An 18,922-nucleotide genomic window follows, 5' to 3' on the forward strand; every position below is an offset into this window, starting at 1 on the left:
TTCTTTGACACTGGTGTTATGATGGTCACTTTGAAACATGTGAGAACAACTGCCTGACACAGTGAAGTGTTCAAGATACTTGTGAAGAAATTGAGCTCTTTTGCATGGTCCTTTAGAATGCAGCCAGGTACATTGTCTGGGCTGGCAGCTTTACAGGAGTTAATCCTGATTAGAGATCTCTTCATACTGGCTGAAGACAGACATAGAAACTGGTCAACACCTGTTGGTGGTGTGCTTAGTGCAGGCATTTTGTTCAGCATTTCAAAGTGAGATGAAGTTTAGTAGTACATTCGAGACAGACAGAAAAAGATGTTTAATCCCATGTGTATATTACAACAGCTGTACACAAAGACCCAGTCCAACCAACAACATGAACGATGAAGCCACAGAGAACAACATCCAGCAGCATAGCCAACATACATCTCCATGACCCGAGACCAAGAAGCTTAACTACCTTCTCCAACCAACCCAAACCAACAAACCAAATCCACAGGCTACCAACATGAGTATTTCATTGACTGGTGTTTTGCTGAATAAGCACCACGACACCTCCACTGGAAGGCTCAACAATGCATGTCTTTAATTACCACTAGCTGCTTCCCATTACTAGTCACAAGCCACTAATTTACCACTGCACAACTCCCTCCAACCTGTAACCCAACTACCCTGCTCTCTTCTCCATCATAACCACTGACTGACTTGCCTTCTCGGCTGCCGCAGACAGCTCCTTCACTGCCACCTTTAACAAGCAGCCTCTAATATCAAATTCCCCCAAAAGTTGTTGAGTTGATCTGGCAGAGAAATGTTGCTGTCGCAGGCTTCTGGTAACAGGTAAAACATAATTTGCCTGGGGGGGGAAATGATATGAAACACGAAAAGTATCAGTTACTGCCGTAGTATATAGTTTTCTTAACATAATTCTTGTGTTAAAGTGAAGAAATGACACTGTCAGTTATACAAGTCGACAACGTGTAACTAAATAGAAACATAAAATAAAATGAATATAAAAACAGGTAAACAAAGCAATATGTTAGGCAGCACGAGATATACAGCGTTCCGACCTGCAAAGGCGGAACTTGATAGAATTTCCCTTCCGGCTGCCATACTTAATTCCGGTCACGGGACTTCCTTTCAGTCAGGCTCCAATGCAGGCTGCGGGACGGAAGAGCCCTGCGCTGTTTGGGTAGTCGCGAAGGGGCGGAGCTTCATACAACTTCCTGTTCGTGCCAGTGCTGGAGAAAGTCTCGCGTTCTTTGCATTTTCAAACATGGCAGCCGCCGCTGAGGCGAAGGAGTTAAACGACAACTCGGGTGCGCAAGGTAAATTTCTTGCGGGGGACTTCTCACATGAATGTGTCTTTCATGTGTGAATTTTCTGCAGAATAAAATATTGCACAGTTGCCTCGAAACGACGTAGTAGTGACTTCCTAGCTAACTGTAGTGTCTGAGGGGTGTTTCGTGTCTGCTCCGAAGTAGCTGCCAGCTCGTCAACTTCGATGAAAAAAAAAGCTCAGTCATTTGGATTTAATATTTCATAAAGGTGGAAATTAAATATGTAGCATTTTGAGCTTTTACTTCCTTTTGTTATTAAACTACTATACCAATTGTATTGAATTATGTAGGAGTTTGTAACAATAATAAGCTGATGCAATACTGGACGTGTTCAGTGTAAATCTAGACTCTACATGCTTATATTTTCAATTTTTGATTGCAGATGAAACGGACTCCAAGAAAAATGAGATTTTGCGTGCGAGAGTAAGGATGGTTTGTTGTAGTTTATTATGGGATGGTAACGCCACTGTTTGTTTGGTCCAAGTGTCTAGAATGCTTGTTTGTTTATGGTCAACATTTAGTTGAGACTTAAGTAATACAAAAGCCATTTTATAAATGTAGCATATTTTAGGTGTTTTTCCTAAAGATTTAAAGTATTTCAGTGATCAAAATGACTGTCTTATTCGAAGAATGACGGGATGGAGCTGAGCAAAGAAGAGAAACAGCGTCTCAGGAAGGAGAAGAAGCAGCAGAAGAAGAACAAGAAGGATGACAAGGGCCAACCTGACAATGGGATGGGCAAGAAGGACAAGAAACCTTTGACTGCTCCTTCAGCTCAGGTCACCACACAAGTCCAGCAGCCAGTGGTGACACAGAAAGGTAATCAAAGATATCAACTCCTCATTCACTGTTGACAAGATTAACTCTTCCAGTGAGAACAATTAACTTACACAATGCCATTGTTTGAGGAAGTGCTGCTATGGTCATCATAAATGGACATTTGTTCTTCACTAATAGCAACTAGTAAGAAATTCACACTACTTATATGGGGGACAGCTGAGTTATCTTTCAAGATCACTAAGTAGTAAGTTGAGGACTTGAGAGTTTGTCCTTCCTCTCTACATTATTACAATGTGTCTAAATGTGTTTTTCTTTTAAAACTGCCATGGGCTAACGCTGTGTCCTTCAGCCCTGTCAGCATCACCTGTGAGCGAGGCTCCAGCACCTGTAGACAGGCCAGCGAAGAGCAAAGCAGAGCTAAGGGCGGAGAGACGGGCTCGGCAAGAAGCGGACCGGGCCAGCAAGCAGGCCAAGAAGGGAGAGTCTGCTGCACAGCCCTCGGTGGGCAAAACGAAGGCACCTCCAAACGAGCTGCAACCAGGTGCCTCCCCTCTTGCTTACATATTGCTGCTTAACTTTAATCATTAATAATTAAAAATAATTGTTTCATTTTTTTTTACAGTTTTCTTTATGGAAGGAATTAACATTTTAGAGATATTTGCAACATGAAATGAATGGAATTTATGTTAAAAGTGCAGTATCTTACAGTATTTAAAAAAATCACACATTTAAGGTTTTTTAAGGTAATATTTTACCAACGATGAAACTGATGGACTCAGCAGCAGTTTACACCTGCTACTGTGCAATTTTTATAATACAAATTCTACCTTTACAACAGTGGTGAAAAGACTCCCAGAGCACATTCAGGCAGATGACCCTGAAGTTGTGAAAAAGCTGGCTAAGAAGTTGGAGAAGCAACAAGTGAGATATGTTATCTGATACTTAACATGCCTTCACTTGACTATCTGACTGAGGAGTCCTGTGTTTTTTTTTGTTTTTGTTTTTGGTAGATAGTACTATTTAAACCTATTTTTTGAGTACCTGAAAAAGGTAGTCTTAAGAGCTCAACGGGAAGGTTGTGTAAACACAAGTGTTTATTTGCCGAAAGGAGAAATGTTACAATGGAAGAACAGACACCCCTCTACTTAATAAATTTGAATTGCGTAAATCTGGATTTACGTTAAAAAATTCCTGGCATACATGTTATTTACGGTTAGCACCTACGCAAAACATCTGAAATACGTTAAGCGCAAGTCGGCGTAGCCAGGCAAGGAAGGAAGCTGCATCTTCCCTGTTCCTGTGTGTTATTTATTTTATTTATCGTATGCTCAAAAACAAACAGATCTTTAGCAACATAAGGCAAGCTTTAAGCATCAGTTTGATCAGTCTGAAGAGCGCTTAGCCATCAGGGACGTTGCTTGGGGTCACCACGGGGAGGTAGCTCTTCTCGACCCCCTTTCTGCATGCTTTGAGCTGTGAACGCATCCCCTCTCGTTAGTGTAGTGCTTTTTTCACATATTTTACCCATTTTATTATTCACAATGCCTAGTGGTAAACGTGTGCTTGAAGGAAAATGAGAACCATCTTGCAAGCAAGCGTACAGTAATCAGTTTAGAGATGGAATTAAAAATATTAAGGAAGTATGAAGATGGAAAAGGATTTTCATCTATAGCACGGAAACCAGGTTTATCCCTATCAGCTATAAATATGATAGTGAAGAATGCTGTTGAATGATGGGGGAAGAAGGGGAATCTGACATATGTAACTTTTGACTTGCGTAAGGGGTAGAACGGCCTATTTGCATAAGTCGAGGGGTGTCTGTAGTTTGTGATAGTAAGATCCTCATTTGCAGCTGTGCTTTTATGTCACTGCATGTGCTCTGCTCCTCCTTTTCTTTCAGGCTCTCTGGATATGTGCTAATAAAAAGGTGTCTGGGGTTAAGGTCTGGCTCTACTACTTTGCAGTTGGCTTTCATTTGACCTCAAAGCATTGTCTCTTAATTATTGCAAGCTCAAGTTATTGAGTACTGCATATATGGGAAATGTTCAGTCTTGGCGAATGTGACTAATCATAGTCCAGTATAGTGTTTGTGATGTCCATTGTCCTGAACGGTGAGTTGTCTAAACCAGCTGTCTGTTTTATTTGCTGTAAGAACCAGTTGCTGTGCAGGTAGTGAGTTTTTTTTTTTTTTTTTTTTTTTTTGTGGTGAAATCCTTGAGTGTAGTTCTCTCAGAACACACCTGGCCTTGGTCTGTTTAACACTCTTCTCATCCTGTTGTGTTTCAGATCCCAGTGAGGCTGGACTATGGTTACAAAGTCAGCTTGTTCTCTCACCTGCACCAGTACAGTCGCAAGGCACCTCTCACTCAGCAGATGAGGTATCTGGCTCAAGGATTGTTATTTAGTTGTGCAACGTGGTCACTCGTGTTCCTATTTCTGATTATTCTTATCTGCTGAAGCATTCCCTCCACTGTGATCCACCCATCCATCGTGCGGCTAGGCCTACAGTACTCTCAAGGCATCGTGGCAGGTTCAAATGCGCGCTCCATCGCCCTTCTGCATGCCTTCAAACAGGTACCGTCCACCAAAGCCAGCCTCATTCATGTCCACTTTAGTTAGCATTTTCTTGTAACTCTATTCAGATTACTATGCTCTTGTGAACTATAAATTCCTCTCTTCTGCAAGCACTGGAATTTCCTATTATTAATCATGGTTTAAAAATTGAGTGCAAAATGCTATTTCCTTTAGGTTATTCGGGACTACAGTACCCCTCCAAATGAGGAGCTGTCCAGAGACCTTGTAAACAAACTGAAACCTTACATCAGGTATAATAAACAGCGTGCCTGAATGTGACATCCCCTCTGAAGACACAAAGTGCATTCAGTTCAGTATTGTTGTCAAACAATTGGCTGCAGTGTGTCAGTAATTCTATGAGAAACAAAAAAGGTGTTTGTTTTGTCTGCTGTTTATTCAGAATTTTAAATGGAATGATTTGAACAGCTGAATCATTAAAAAAAGTCATGCATAGTTCTGTGGTCACATGAAGCCATGCAGGTTTTGTGGAGAATATGGATTGACAAGGTTTTTCTGTGTTCCCAATGGTACCATCCCCTTTTTCAGTTTTCTCAACCAGTGTCGCCCTCTGTCGGCTAGTATGGGCAATGCAATCAAGTTCATCAAAAAGGAAATCTCAAATATTCCGAGTCAATGTAAAGAAGAGGAGGTGAGTCTAAATATGTAATGATTCTGGATTATACTGTTGGTTATAAAACTTATGCTAACAGGCCTTGTGTATAGTTGTGTAAATTATACAAATCATTGCATGTCCTTAGTTCACTTTGTCTTCGATACAAGTTAGTACAGCAGTTTCATTACTCAATAGGCAATGAAGGAACAAACATTCCACACAATGTAACATATAACTCTTCACAGGCAAAGTCCAGACTGCAGGCCTCTATCGATAATTACATCGAGGTGAAAATAAATCTGGCAGCCGAAGCAATTACAAAATTTGCCATTGAGAAAATAAGCAATGATGATGTCATTTTGGTTTATGGATGGTAAGCACTGAGACTTATTCGCCTTAAATGTCATCTTATTTAATGGAGGGGGGATAAAAAGGGGGAAAACTATTACAAAATCCTTATGTTTACATTTATCTCTCTGGTATACTAGTTATAAAAATCAAAACTGCAGCTAGAGATTAAATAATAAAGATATGTTGCTTTTCATGTTCCCATTTTAGAAAAGTGTTATTTAAAAAGTAATCCTCAACTTCCTTATGAATATTGGTATAACAATGAATGGTAACAGATTCCTTCCTGTATTGGATGCAGCTGAGTTCTGTTATTTCGTAATCCCCTGTGCCACACAGCTCGTCATTGGTCAACCACATTCTATGTGATGCCTTCAAGAAGGAGAGGAAATTCAGGGTGGTGGTGGTGGACAGCCGACCCAGACTAGAGGGACGGGAGGCTCTGAGGCGGCTGGTGAAGATGGGCATCCACTGCACCTACGTGCTCATTTCTGCTGTCTCCTACATTCTGCCTGAGGTGAAGCCTACAGTTTCCCTCAAGCCATAAGATTTCAGATGAAGGGGATGTTTTAATGTAGAGTTCCTGTCTCTGTGTGGGTGGAGTTTTGCATGTTCTCCTTGTGTTCTTTGGGCTTTCCCTTTGTTTGCCTTGGTTTTCTTTTGCAGTCCAAAGATGTTTCAGGTAGATTGTTGACTAAATTGCACTGAGTATTTGTGTGTGAGTAAACAAGTGTTTGTATGATTGCCTTGTTTTGGAGTGGTTGCTCACCCAGAGTGTACCCTGCCTGGCACCATTTTCTTCTGAGATAGGCTCCAAACCACTGCACCCTGGCAGTAGGATGAGCTGTTATTGATAGTTTCTTTGTGTAACTTAAGTATGATTACTTTTTATATGTGTATATATACAGCTATTTTTTTTTATTTATTTATTTTTTTTTAACGCGAGCAATTCATGGTGAGTACTTCCACTCTAGAATACTACAACAGAAGGTGGTATTCACCCCTCGGTCTTTTAATAACAAGGCTGTGGCTCTAACCACCACGGTACCTGCTTCTCCAGCAGGGTGGAAGGTGTAATTTATTTTGCTAGCTGACATTGAGTTGCTATGTTGAACTGGAATTGTGCCTACTTTTAACAAGTCTGTAATGTAAGGTTACATACAGATAACCTCAGCAGCTTTTTTTGAACAGTTTTCCTCTGAATGTTTTTCCAGGTATCAAAGGTTTTCCTTGGGGCCCATGCACTACTGGCGAATGGTTATGTGATGTCACGTGTTGGAACATCACAAATTGCACTCGTTGCCAAGGCTTACAATGTACCTGTGCTGGTGTGCTGTGAGACCTACAAGTTCTGTGAAAGAGTGCAGACAGACTCCTTTGTATCCAATGAGCTAGGTACTATGGCACATTATTAGTTTGGTTTTCTCCTATGAATGCTTATGGATGTAGAATAGAACTGATACACAACTTATAATTGGTATAAAATAAACACATTGTTGGGGGGGCTAGTTGTAAATAATGTGGTGGTAATATCAGCTCTAATTATTTTGTCTAGATGACCCAGATGAGCTCACAGTGACCCGGAATGGCAGGACACAGCTGAAGCACTGGCAGAGCTTCCACATGTTGGGCCTGTTAAACCTTGTGTACGATGTCACACCACCAGACTTTGTGGATCTGGTGATCACAGAGCTGGGAATGATCCCGTGCACCTCGGTGCCGGTGGTTCTAAGGGTGAAGAATGTGGATCAGTGAGGACAACAAAACTTACGCATGTCTGTGTACGCTGTTTTCCAGCATGCAATAAATATTTGAATTTGTGCTTTATTTTTTAAGCAACCATCCTATCTGTATTTTTTTATATAATTTTGCATAGTCAACATGTTACTTAACAGTTTAAGGTGCTAGTACTTTTAAAGACAACATGAAATGTGTATCACTAAAGCTATGTAACATACAGATGAAGTTTAACATTACAACTGTGAAAGTACTCCGGCTAGTGCTTCTTGAAGCCATGAACAATACGCTTTCACTGAAAATAAGTACAGAAGTTTTTCCACAAAAGCACCCATTTTATGTCAGCAAAAACTACAGTCTATGCTTATGAGAACACAAGGTATTTTCAGTAGGTAATTACCATAAATATTTTAGGTAATTTGTGTCAGTTTGAATTTCACATGAAATTTTCAGTTTAAACCACTCTGATTTTTTTTGCTCCATTAAACTGGAACCAAAATTCAACATCAGTATGTTGGCCACATGTGACAATCGTTACCTCTTGAAAAAATACCAACGCAGTCTTAAGAGGGTTTAGAGGTATTACCCTGCCAATAGTTCATTGAACAGGATGTCAGTAACACTGAAGGAAATGCCTACTTAAAGTCATCAGTAGAGTCCAGGGCCTGTTGTAGAAAATGAAAGGGGGAGGGCAAGCTGGGGAGTTCAGGTGAACTTAGCCTTCCGTCGTTGCGTGTACCACAACAGTGCTGACGCCAGGAAAGTGCTGCTACCCAGGATCCCAAATACTAGACCTGTGGGGAACTGACCCTGTAGTCAGATACAAATGAACTGTGTTGTTATATAAACAACACCAAACCTTGTTAATTTAGCTACAGTTTTAAATCTATACCCCACCCCATCACCAACTGTAACCTTACCCAGGAATAGCAGCCAGAGAAAACAACTTGTTTGTCCACTCACCTCTCGCAGACACTTGTATCCATGGTATTCTCCTGTGCAGCTACACTGAGTGAAGCCTGGACCATCTGGAGCACAAAGGGAATTTTCTGGACAGTTCCAGGCTAAATTGACAAAATGTGAAATACAAGAACGTAATGACATTAAACCTGTGGTTTTACACCAAAACTGGAAGAGGCTTTTAATCTGGACATACACATATTTCCATCTTGATGGCAGGCATCCTTCTGCTCTTCACAAAGGCAAACAACCCCATCAGATGTCACTTTCTCCCATGATGCATTTCCTCCTGGACACTGAAGTGTAGAAGGCAATCTCCTAAATCCATAGAGAAAAAAAAAGTACAATGTTACAGTTGGTGTATTCTACAATAATAAAGTCTTCAGTGGCCTCATATGCTTCAAAGATTAATATTGTTGTAAACTTACAGGTAATGAAGTTCTATAAAGCCTTGAAATACTGAATCACTTATGTTTATAACTGGGTTGGAAGAGAGATCTCTGTAAAAGACAAACACAGTCTCTGTAATTCAGATATTTCCTGCAGAAACTCAGGAAACAAGGAGAAAACTAAACAGAACAAATCCTTGAAAAACAGAAACTGGACATACATCATTACTGCTGTGGAAGCTTCCTGCAGATCCTCAATGTGTCTTAGAGAACAATTGGAGAGGTCTAACCTGAAAGACCACAGTTTGCATAATGATCCCACACACTCATGTTTGAACTCAGATCACATATGCATTGCACAACCTCTCTTTTTCTATAAGAGATCTGTCAATGTTGTTCTGTTCATAAATACTAAATGGGGACAACTACAATGTGGATGTGGTGCTTCCTACCCCACGATGGAGGCTCTCTCGCCTTGCTGTCGCCAGCAGCAGCGGCCCTCCACTCTGCCAGACAAGGAAGCGCAGAAATATCCCACAGCCGTTCCATTCTGCAGACTGCCCACGCACAAGTGGCACACCTTTCACACAAGGTAAACCATCACCTTCATCATCATCATCATCATCATCTACACCACCATCATTATTACTCCATATCACCGATCAACAGCGATACTTAATACATACATGTGATTATGATATAACAATTTGTAGGGCACAGCTCAGAATAAGTCCCCTACGCAGAGGTTCTACAGTGGTACACAGTCTGATTCGAACCCACAAACTTCAGGTTGCAGGTCCAGGTCCACAACAAGCTGCCTCTTATTTATTGATCTGGTTTTTTCCATGAAGACACTCAGATGTTACACGTGAACACTGGTGTTTTCGGCAGACGGCAACTAGTAAACATGCATATCAAATACAGCAGCGAGATCTGACGATTTCTTGAAAACGTTCGGCAGGTGTCAAGTGACTAGTTCAGCTGTCAACATCCAGCTGACTCTTTACTCAATGGCTCTTTCACAACTAAATTTCCTACCTGAAATTCCATCTGTTGATAACTTGAACCAAACAAAAGCGACGTTATACATAGAGTGACAAATGTAAACATTGTGCTGTGTTCTGCGCCTCTTTCAAGTCTTTCACTTAGACGCGAATCACGTGACCTTTATATCACGTGACTAAACAGCGCGTCGAGCCACGTAACTCCTCCTGGTATATCACGTGACCGCAGACCCCCTGCACTGCTCTGCCCACTCTCGTTCAATTGGGAGAATTCAACACGTCGATGTTGTTCTGATCCCGAGGGAGCATGTTAAATAAAAAGCAGTTCGTTTCTTAACACATGACAATAATAACAGCAGTTAACAATAACGTATTTAATAATCTCAAGTTTCAGTTGTAAAACTCTTAAATAATACGGTGTAAACCGTATTTTTATGAGGTCATTTATACTTTAACATATTGCATATTATAATATTATACTCATATCCTTCTTGTAATAACAAATATCAAATGTTTGTGAAAGCTGACATTTAAAATACTGGGGGACAGAAATTAGAAGGAGAAGTGTTAACTTGTAGGCTCTGCCAGTGTATGGCACTGTTCCTCAGTCATACCAGTGACAGCAAAGTCGAGCAAAAAATGACACTATAAGGGTCGATTCATGCTAATTCGTATGTAATGAGATACGTACATCGTGTCTTAAAATTTTAGTGTTATGTAAGTCACTTAATAATATGTACATGATTTTTTTGGACCAAGTACCGAACAACCACTTTAAGTTCTCTACTTTTCACTAACAATTGCCATACTGAAAAAAAATTCAGACAAACCAAATAAATACCCTGTGAATGGGCACAATTTATGACGCTTTCTCATACCGCACCCAAACAGGCCAACACTCGGTCTGAAAGGCTCCACAGTTGTCACTGCCAGCCTTGTGCAATCTGGAGGTCACCTGACTGCTCTGACACTCAGGCATGTTCCACTTCAGTCGCAGGGGTGCCGCGTAACTTTGCTTCTATTTGTGACTATAAAAACGACGTCATAGATATGGGTGTGCTAAAAATGTATAGAACCTGAAATGTGTGATGTGGAAATAAGTTAATTATCTATAACAAAGTTAAGCGTTGGAGTGTTACGGAAACTAAATTTCGACTCCCCTTTTACGTGGATGGTTTGAACCACTGGGCTTCTGCCCCACAAAGAGGGTAGTACGGCTACACACGAACGTAAGTGGGGGAATAAAGTGACGATAGTACGTAGAGAATGGGTATAGTTTTAATTACTTTTGCTTTGCGTCGTTTTCTTTCAGGAGAAGTTATGTAGATTTGAGCGGGCAGTTGTCATCCCCAGCAGCTCAGATGATGGGCCTCTCCCCCTGCTTCGTTTGTACCACCATAGTAGATTAAAATTTGTTCCGACGGGGTCCGTTCGTTGTGCACAGAAGTGTTCGGTTTCGTGAAGCAAATGATTCAGAAGTTACGCGGATGAACGGATTTCACTGAACGCATTTTAAAACTTGTCCGCATAAGCACGTTTGTTTGGCTTTTACTTTGGGATTCGAAAGGAGTTTGCTGGCAACTCGGCTACGAACACACACACTCTCTCTCTCTCTCTGACACACACACACACGGATGGAGGTGGAGTTACCTTGGCTCGCAACATGGCTGCTGTAGGCACGTCGGGGAAAGTTGGATTCCTCACTTGAGAAGTTTTATTTCAAATACCGTAAGAAAAGGGAGAAAAATAAACGTCCTGCTCTGAAAACTGGAACTCGGTGGACTGCAGTAGCCGGCTGAGAACACACTCCTGAACACCATCTGCTCACAACATCTTGTCTGTCGAAACACACCCAACCGTGTGTGGATCATTCAGTACAGCTCCTGTCCTGGTGCCTTTTTACCAGAGACATTTAAAAAAAAAAAGACTATTAAAGCCCTGAATAAAAATTAAAAAAAAAGATGCATTTCTCCATCCCTGAGACCGAGGTCCGTTCCGGAGACAATGGATCAACATATGTGGTAAGTTGAGGGTTCAGTGTACGAACGAATGTGTTTTCGTGTTAGTCATGCTTTTGAATAACAAAATCTATAAAATCATATCAGGGTGTAAAAAAAAAAAAGACAAAAACAACCTTTCTTTCTACGTACGTGAATATAATTAATTTATGTATGACGAGAGAGAGCCGCGCGCCTGCTTCTGTTCCTTTCCGCGCGGTTTTATGCGTCTCTGGCGCATTTCTCTCTCTGCTGCTCCCGACGGTCTGGAAATTGGACATGGGCAGAAATTCACAGTAAAATCACCTCACCAAAGAGCCGAGCTCTGTGTTGGTGTAACGGACTCGACGCGGGGGGATGAAGTCCACAAGTTGCGCCACATTTCGAGTGGAATCAGTCGCGGTCGTGGCATGTGAGGCAGCGTGTATGTGTGTGTGTGTTTTCGCACCAAGGACGGCTGCCCGAACACGGTTTCTCGAGCGAGCGGAGCCGCTCTCCTTCCCGCCGCTGCGGCGCTCGCGGCATCTCCCGCGTGACGCAGTCGGCTCCTCTCGCGGCGGGCTTCCGCGCGAGACGGTCGCAGGAACAGCTGACGGCACGAGCACCTTTGCACGGCGCAGTGTGTGTGTGTGTGTGTGTGTGTGTGTGTGTGTTTTTGGCCCCTTTGCTGCGCGTTTGACGCGGACCTGCTGCGGCGCACTGCGAGTTTGCACAGAAACAAGAACAGTAACTGGAAGGACACAAGGAAGCACATTTCTGTCAGTGTGAAAACTAACTGTAGTTCTGAGGACACGGTGGCTCATACTTAATGTGCTTAAAGCGCCACGACGTTCCTCACTCCCGTACTTCTACGTGTTGAACACTGATGGTGTGTGTCACTCATGATGAGTTCTGAGATGTGAAACTTCTCCATGAGAGCAGATGTCACGTATTATGACATCAAAATGTGAAAAGTAACGCATCCTCTACTGCAGCATGGTATATGCTGTGAGATATATGAAAATTTTGGTTGTGACCTATCATGTATATCTTATGCACACCCTATGACGTAGAAACGGTGACATAATACTGCTATGTCATAAAGGACAAAAGATGTTAACAATGCATCATTTAAAAGCTTTATATGCATATTATGACATAAAAGCTATAAGCAACACTTCTGTGTGCAGGGAGTCTCAAAATGCCTTCACTTTAATGTGTTAAGTGTTCCTTAAATGCACTGGGGGTATATATTTTGCTTACAAAAATATGACAAAGGTCTGCATTTTAAGCAGGGGCTGAAAATTTAAATTTGAAACGTCATGTAGGTTTTTTTTTTTTTTTTTTTTCTCCCTCTTACGTGTTTGAGACATTCTGTATGCTGTGACCCAAAGTGTTTTTATAAGAGATGATTATTGCTGGTATGTGCTCACACACGCAGATTGGATGAGGTTGCTGTCACGAAACCACTGAACAAGCCTGTAGCTGAGAATAAATTCATGGTGGATAAATCATTATTTTTCCGGCTAAGCACTGCTGGCAGTTTTTAGTTAAGCAAAACAAATTAGTGTCTGGTACATGGTCACAAAATGTATTGTTCAAAAGCTAACTTCTGAATAAGGTCTGGCGTTGTTGAGTCCCGCGTTACGAGTTGGCTGGCAGAGAGGAAATTCTGCCATTTTCTTTGGAGGAGTGTTGAAATTGTGGCAGAATATCCAAATATTTTAAGGCTTTTTTTTTCCCCTCTGAAACGCGCTGCCTCTCTGCCCTGCCTCATTAAAAAGCAGTGACGAAAGGGGTTTAAAATAACCTTATAATTGTGACTCATCACTGGAAAATTTTGTGATTCGTACCTACCATCTGCTTGCCATTGTTAGACCGAAAAGAGATCGCTTTAAGTTATAAGTGGTAGGATAAACAGCCTGAAGGTTTATTTCTTTCTTTAGCTAGTTAGTATTTCACACTGAATTATATGAAATTCCATTTGTACAGTAGTGTATTCTCATTGTAGTAACTCAGGATGGGTACCTTGATTAAGGGTACTATATCAGGAGTTGGGATTTGATCTAGGTACTTCTAGGCTATAAGCCCAAACCACTATGCCACCTGCTGCCCTGTAACACATTTTGCTAAGTTTTCAACCTTACAAAATATTTTTTTAATTAATTTTTTGGTTTTACAGACAGCACAGAGTCACAAAAGTGTACAGGTAGATGGTGCACCAAGAATTTGCAAATATGTCCACTTACAAAGAGCGAGGACTTGGTGGAGAAAAAAGTATGTTAAAGTCATGTTAATGCTGCAGTTTCTAGTGAATTCCAGAAGTGTCCACAGATTCCAGAATTCATTTAAATTATCCTGCAAATGTAATTTTTTCTAGCAGGACAAATTTAAACATTTGTCATTGACATATTTAGAGGGAACGTCTGGTATAGACCACAGCATTAAAAATACATTTCTTTGCCAAATGTGACTTGTTTACCTATGTACCATAACATCAAGGAAAAAGTTTGCTTGTGATTTGAGCTACAAAGTGTTGGAGAAATCAAGTTTTTCTTCCTCTCAAATATTTTAGAAGAAAAGTGTAACAAATACAGAACAAACTGTCTACATGAGAACACTGTCAAATTGTTAGGTTTTGAAAATTTCCTAGTTGTTTTAGAGCCATTGTCTAACCCCCAGTACCTGAGATTTTGACATAGTATATTTATATCAGTGGTACATATTTATTGCTGCTAACAGCAAAGCTTTTGCTGCGTTTACTTTTTAATTTGACACATAACTGCAGAAGTTACCACAACCTGTAGAATGTGGTTCTCAAGCAAGTCCATGTTAGCATGTGTGACTCTGTGTATATGACTGTCCTGTGATGGACTGGCATCTTGTCCAGAGTGAACCTTATCTAGCCTTGTGCCCTGTACTTCCAGGATAGGCTCTTGACCACTGTGAACCTTACTTGGACTAGTGGTTATCAAAAGTGAGCAATTGTGAGAAATTTGCTTTGTACTTTCTCATATTAGTGCGATTGTTTTGGAACCTTTGTTATGATGTCATCTTGACAATAAAGGGCCATTGCTTTAAATATTTCCTCTGTAACTTAAGGAGCTAAAGTTTCCCATTGTGAGAAACAGTCGGGAATCTTGCTCGACTACGTGCTGAAAAGGTCCTGGTGAAGACAAGCAATTTAGCTGGATTCACTCAAGGTGAATATTTTTATTTGAAATACATTTTTCATGAAATGCATCCATGTTAATATATCAGCTTCTCGTTGTTTGTAAATGTTGAGGTGGTGGTTTCCTATTGGTCTGTAGCAATGTATATCATACACAATGGAATGGGATCTGCAAGTGTTCTGAGCCATTTCTTGGAAGTTAGGCAGGACACTCTAAGATGTGGTACACCGATATATGCAAAACGCAGTCCTATCCATCTCGGACTGTGACTGTCACTCTCTACACAGCACCCTGGTTAAACAGATGAGCACCTTCAGAAAAAGACTGGTGCAGTTGTGCTGTAGCTGAGGCTGTTTCTCTCATTGACCATTAGGCTCTATTATTAGTCTGTCACCATCATCCCTTTAGCTGACGTTTGCCTTCAAAGTGGCTTACAATTACTTATCCATTTTTACGGCTGGGTAGCTTTTTATTAATTGGAGCAGTTAAGGGTAAGTACCTTTCCAACGGCTCAAGCTGGCAGCATGAGGTAGATACCCGAATTCAAAGGCAGCTGCAGCTCGGACCACTATACAGTTTGGTACCGCCCTCTCACAGTGGTTCTTGGTTCTAACTTCTTATTGTCCAAATGGTACTGAGCTGTTAGCATCAACAGATGTTAGCTGTTAGTACTACTTTTTAATTTGTGTATTGTATTTGCGCTTGTCTGGGATATATAAATATCACATTACTCTGTATGTATGTTGTTGTATACACACACATACACATTTGCCGAAGCCGCTTGTCCCAAGCAGGGTCACGGTGAGCCAGAGCCTAACCTGGCGACACAAGGCGTAAGGCTGGAGTGGGAGGGGAAACACCCAGGACAGGACACCAGTCCATTGCAGGGCACCCCAAGTGGGACTCCAACCCCAGACCGGCCAGAGAGCAGGACCTAACCAAGCCCGCTGTGCCGCCGCACCTCCTATGTTGTAGCATTGTGCGATTTCATTCAGGATCCAGTTTTTTTATCTCTGTCCTTTTTTAAATGCTTTTTGTTGAACTCTGTCCTGATGAATGTTGGCGTGTTTCTTCACTGCTGCACACACACAGTATGTATGTTATTTTGATGTTGTACATTAGATGTCGGATGATGCTTTAACCAAAATGACAGCTTAGTGGGGTGTAGTCTCTTTATTTTTCCTTAATTATGAAATAAATGAGAAGCATCTAAAATTGGATTCTTGCATTGGAATTTTTCACTTTGGTATTTGTGTTCAACTGCGCATGTTTGAATGATTGAATCACCTGAATGCTTCAGTTTATCCCAAAAATGTAATGAGCATTTGGAACAAACTGTCCACCGCAGACCTGTTATGTGCTGCTGCTTTATCTCGGCGAACCCTTCCTTGTTTTGGCATGGCTATTGGCAAGAAAATGGATCTGCAGTTGGTGCTTTTCAGTTGGCGCATCTGCTGTTCGAGTCAAGGGTTGTTGGTGTGTCTTATTTAAATTTAAAAAATATTCTTTTCATTGACTAAAAAAGCAGGTCTGCATTATTAACATTCTCAGTTTGCAGGAAACCATACATCGGTAAAGTAATATACTAGTGTATAGTATATTATATAACAAATGCATATAATGTGCCTTAGTGTCCTTTAGATTCTTATTTTTTGCAGCTTTTCAATTTATTGATAAAAGCTTGCATTTTAATGCCTGAAGTTGGCTGTTGTGTTCAGCGTTACCAAAGATGTTTTCTGGGAGCTGTATTTTTAATGTTTATCCAGTCATTGTAGACATTCCCTGCTTTTTTTTTTTTTGCAGAGACAGAGAGGGGCCCTTAAAGGCAGGCATGTGGTCCCCAGAATGTGCCGAGTTAGCAGAGGGACCAGGAAACAGATTCTGCATTTCAATGGTAGAATTCCTGTGTGAGCGCGGTCTCCGTTACTCTTCACACATCCTGCACACTACAAGGCATGTTCTTCATTCCACTGCATCTTGCTTTATTTTAAAGCAATAGTGCTGATGCAGTTCTTTTTTAGTATTATAATCTTACTGTGGTACTGCTGAAAAAAGGAGTGTTTTGCTCAAGGTTTTTCTTTTTCCCAGCAGTCGTAGAGTTGGAACATGGTCTAAATGAACAAATTCATTAGGTGTCCACAACACGCTGGTTAGTGGGAGAACAAGCACACAGAACTTGTGGTATTAGTGATAAAATCCCTTTGAAATGTCAAGGAAAAAATTTCTGCCAGATGCTGAGGAATGCAGGCACAATCCAGATTTGATTTGAAGCTGTAATGAAATACTGTTCTGCTTTGAATTCAAAATAGCCGCCTTGTAAGCTTTCAGTGTTCCCTTGAGAACTAAACTGTGTTGCCAAGTGTCACCTAATTCGACCCTTTGCGCATTTGTAATGCATACATCAATGCTTGCAATTGAGGCATCTTTTTTTTTTTGGGTAAATAAGCTCACTGCTGGTGTTGCAAACATTAAAATTCCAAATTTTCAAACAATTTTTCATTTTAGTCTTAAGCACCACCTTTTCATCGTTCTACTTTCTGTTTGTAGAGTTAATCTATTATCCTCACTAGCAGTTAGTTGACAGTAAAACTCACTCAGAATAAGACTGTGGGACTAGACTGGTTCTACTCACTTCCAGAGCATTTATAGCTGCTATTTGGGGTTTGTGAATGCTGTTGATCAGTAATAATCTGAAGAATGTTATAAACAGTTAATGAATTGTCTAAAATCTGCATAATTCAACTTTTGTTGATAGTGAGATACTGGTAAAAAGTGACTTTGCATTTCTGAACAAATACTTATAGGCAGACTTAATGTCTCAATTGTTTGTAAGTTGAGGATCCAGTGTACATGTTTTTTATTATAAAAATGACAGTAAATGAAGGCCTTCAGCGAGTAACGGGTTGTACAGTATTTAAGGTCATTGATTTGTAACTTGAGGCTGCTAGTTTTGTCCCATTTTCAGTGAATCAACAGTAAAACAATAATAGTAATCATGGTAAATGAAAGCATTGCCTTATAACTTATGTTAGACTAGTAATGTTTTAAGGATTTGTAATTTTTGAAGCAGCCACCAGATTAATTCCTGGTACAATACTTGTTTGAAGAGATTTTAAAACTGTTTTTGCAAAAGCTGATTTATCAGAAATTGAGAGGTGCTTTGTAAGGCAAGCTTCGCAAGGATATTGGAAGAAATTTAGTACGGTCACTCATCTTCTCTGTCAAAGGTACGTTTTGCTGTTGAGAAAGTGCAGTCGTCAGAATTCTTTTCATATCAAAGTGGTGTGCTACCCATGCTTAATTCTTGCCGAACATTCCAGTTTGGATGTTTGTTCTGGGGTCGCTGACACTTACTGAGGAATTATTCCTTGTTCTCACATTGAAGCAAAGATGGTGTTCTAGTCAGCACTTACCCTGAAGTGTTGAGCATGAAGTTGATTAACCTTTCATTTTGTTGAACACTCAATTTTTCACTTGCTAGCCGTTCTAAAGAAAGTTATGAGGAATCGTTTAAAAAAAAAAAAAAGAAAAAAGGTAAGCAAAAAGCAGTTGCTTCAACACAGTCAAACAATGACTGAGAATGGAGTAGTAACGTGTGGGGACCTCGTCCGCCAGTGCTGTTGTAAAAATACGAAATAATATGAAACGAATGGGAAGACTGTCTTAAGTCCAGGTGATTTAACTCGTATCATAAGTCGACGGCTACCGTTTGTATTTTTGTTAGCGTGTATAGTTTAGTTCATGAATGTATTCTTATATTTCAGTAGATCTTTTTTTTTATTGGTTTTTTTTTTATTTTGCGTGGCTGTTTTTAGAAGGCCCTTTTATTATTCACAGCTCCTTTTAGATTGAAAACTCCACCCGTTAAGGATTCAGAAAAATGTAATGATTCCAAAAGTATTAATTCAGATTCTAACCCAAGTCATGTAGATCACAGATGATCTTTTCAGGTCTCCGGTTGCCATATAAGTCCAATGGTGAACACAGGAGCTGTGGGTGAAAGACAGCTGGAAAACTGGTGATGGTTGTGTTGTTGG

General features: G+C 40.6%; 3 protein-coding genes across 7 annotated transcripts in view; 2 read left to right on the plus strand and 1 right to left on the minus strand.

Moving 5' to 3' along the window:
* Positions 1–1,192: 1,192 nt before the first annotated feature.
* On the plus strand, positions 1,193–7,480 carry eif2b4 (eukaryotic translation initiation factor 2B, subunit 4 delta). Of its 2 annotated transcripts, none has more exons than XM_018735196.2 (13): positions 1,193–1,319; positions 1,714–1,754; positions 1,961–2,150; positions 2,461–2,652; positions 2,950–3,032; positions 4,398–4,489; positions 4,571–4,685; positions 4,860–4,936; positions 5,232–5,334; positions 5,544–5,671; positions 5,986–6,163; positions 6,861–7,041; positions 7,202–7,480. In XM_018735196.2, the coding sequence occupies exons 1-13, from the start codon at positions 1,268–1,270 to the stop codon at positions 7,399–7,401; spliced, it is 1,632 nt and encodes a 543-aa protein (XP_018590712.1). In that variant the 5' UTR covers positions 1,193–1,267; the 3' UTR covers positions 7,402–7,480. The 2 variants fall into 2 exon arrangements, with proteins under 2 accessions (XP_018590712.1, XP_018590713.1); XM_018735197.2 differs by having other exon boundaries at positions 1,193–1,310.
* A 226-nt stretch (positions 7,481–7,706) lies between these two features.
* On the minus strand, positions 7,707–11,441 carry atraid (all-trans retinoic acid-induced differentiation factor). 3 transcript variants are annotated; one of them, XM_018735201.2, is made up of 7 exons: positions 11,387–11,441; positions 9,185–9,312; positions 8,954–9,022; positions 8,772–8,843; positions 8,540–8,661; positions 8,347–8,447; positions 7,707–8,193 (listed from the first exon to the last, which is right to left on the minus strand). In XM_018735201.2, the coding sequence occupies exons 1-7, from the start codon at positions 11,399–11,401 to the stop codon at positions 8,089–8,091; spliced, it is 612 nt and encodes a 203-aa protein (XP_018590717.1). In that variant the 5' UTR covers positions 11,402–11,441; the 3' UTR covers positions 7,707–8,088. The 3 variants fall into 3 exon arrangements, with proteins under 3 accessions (XP_018590717.1, XP_018590716.1, XP_018590719.1); XM_018735200.2 differs by lacking the exon at positions 11,387–11,441 and adding an exon at positions 9,771–10,158; XM_018735203.2 differs by lacking the exon at positions 11,387–11,441 and adding an exon at positions 9,771–10,170 and having other exon boundaries at positions 8,104–8,177.
* The window catches only part of snx17 (sorting nexin 17), a 29,009-nt gene continuing 20,990 nt past the window's right edge, over positions 10,904–18,922 (plus strand). For both annotated transcript variants that reach the window (XM_018735198.2, XM_018735199.2), the window contains exon 1: positions 10,904–11,757. In XM_018735198.2, coding sequence (XP_018590714.2) covers positions 11,698–11,757 — 60 coding nt within the window. In that variant the 5' untranslated portion in view covers positions 10,904–11,697. The remainder of the gene's footprint in view (positions 11,758–18,922) is intronic.

The sequence above is a fragment of the Scleropages formosus genome, chromosome 1 (assembly GCF_900964775.1).
Source record: "Scleropages formosus chromosome 1, fSclFor1.1, whole genome shotgun sequence".
Taxonomy (NCBI): domain Eukaryota; kingdom Metazoa; phylum Chordata; class Actinopteri; order Osteoglossiformes; family Osteoglossidae; genus Scleropages; species Scleropages formosus.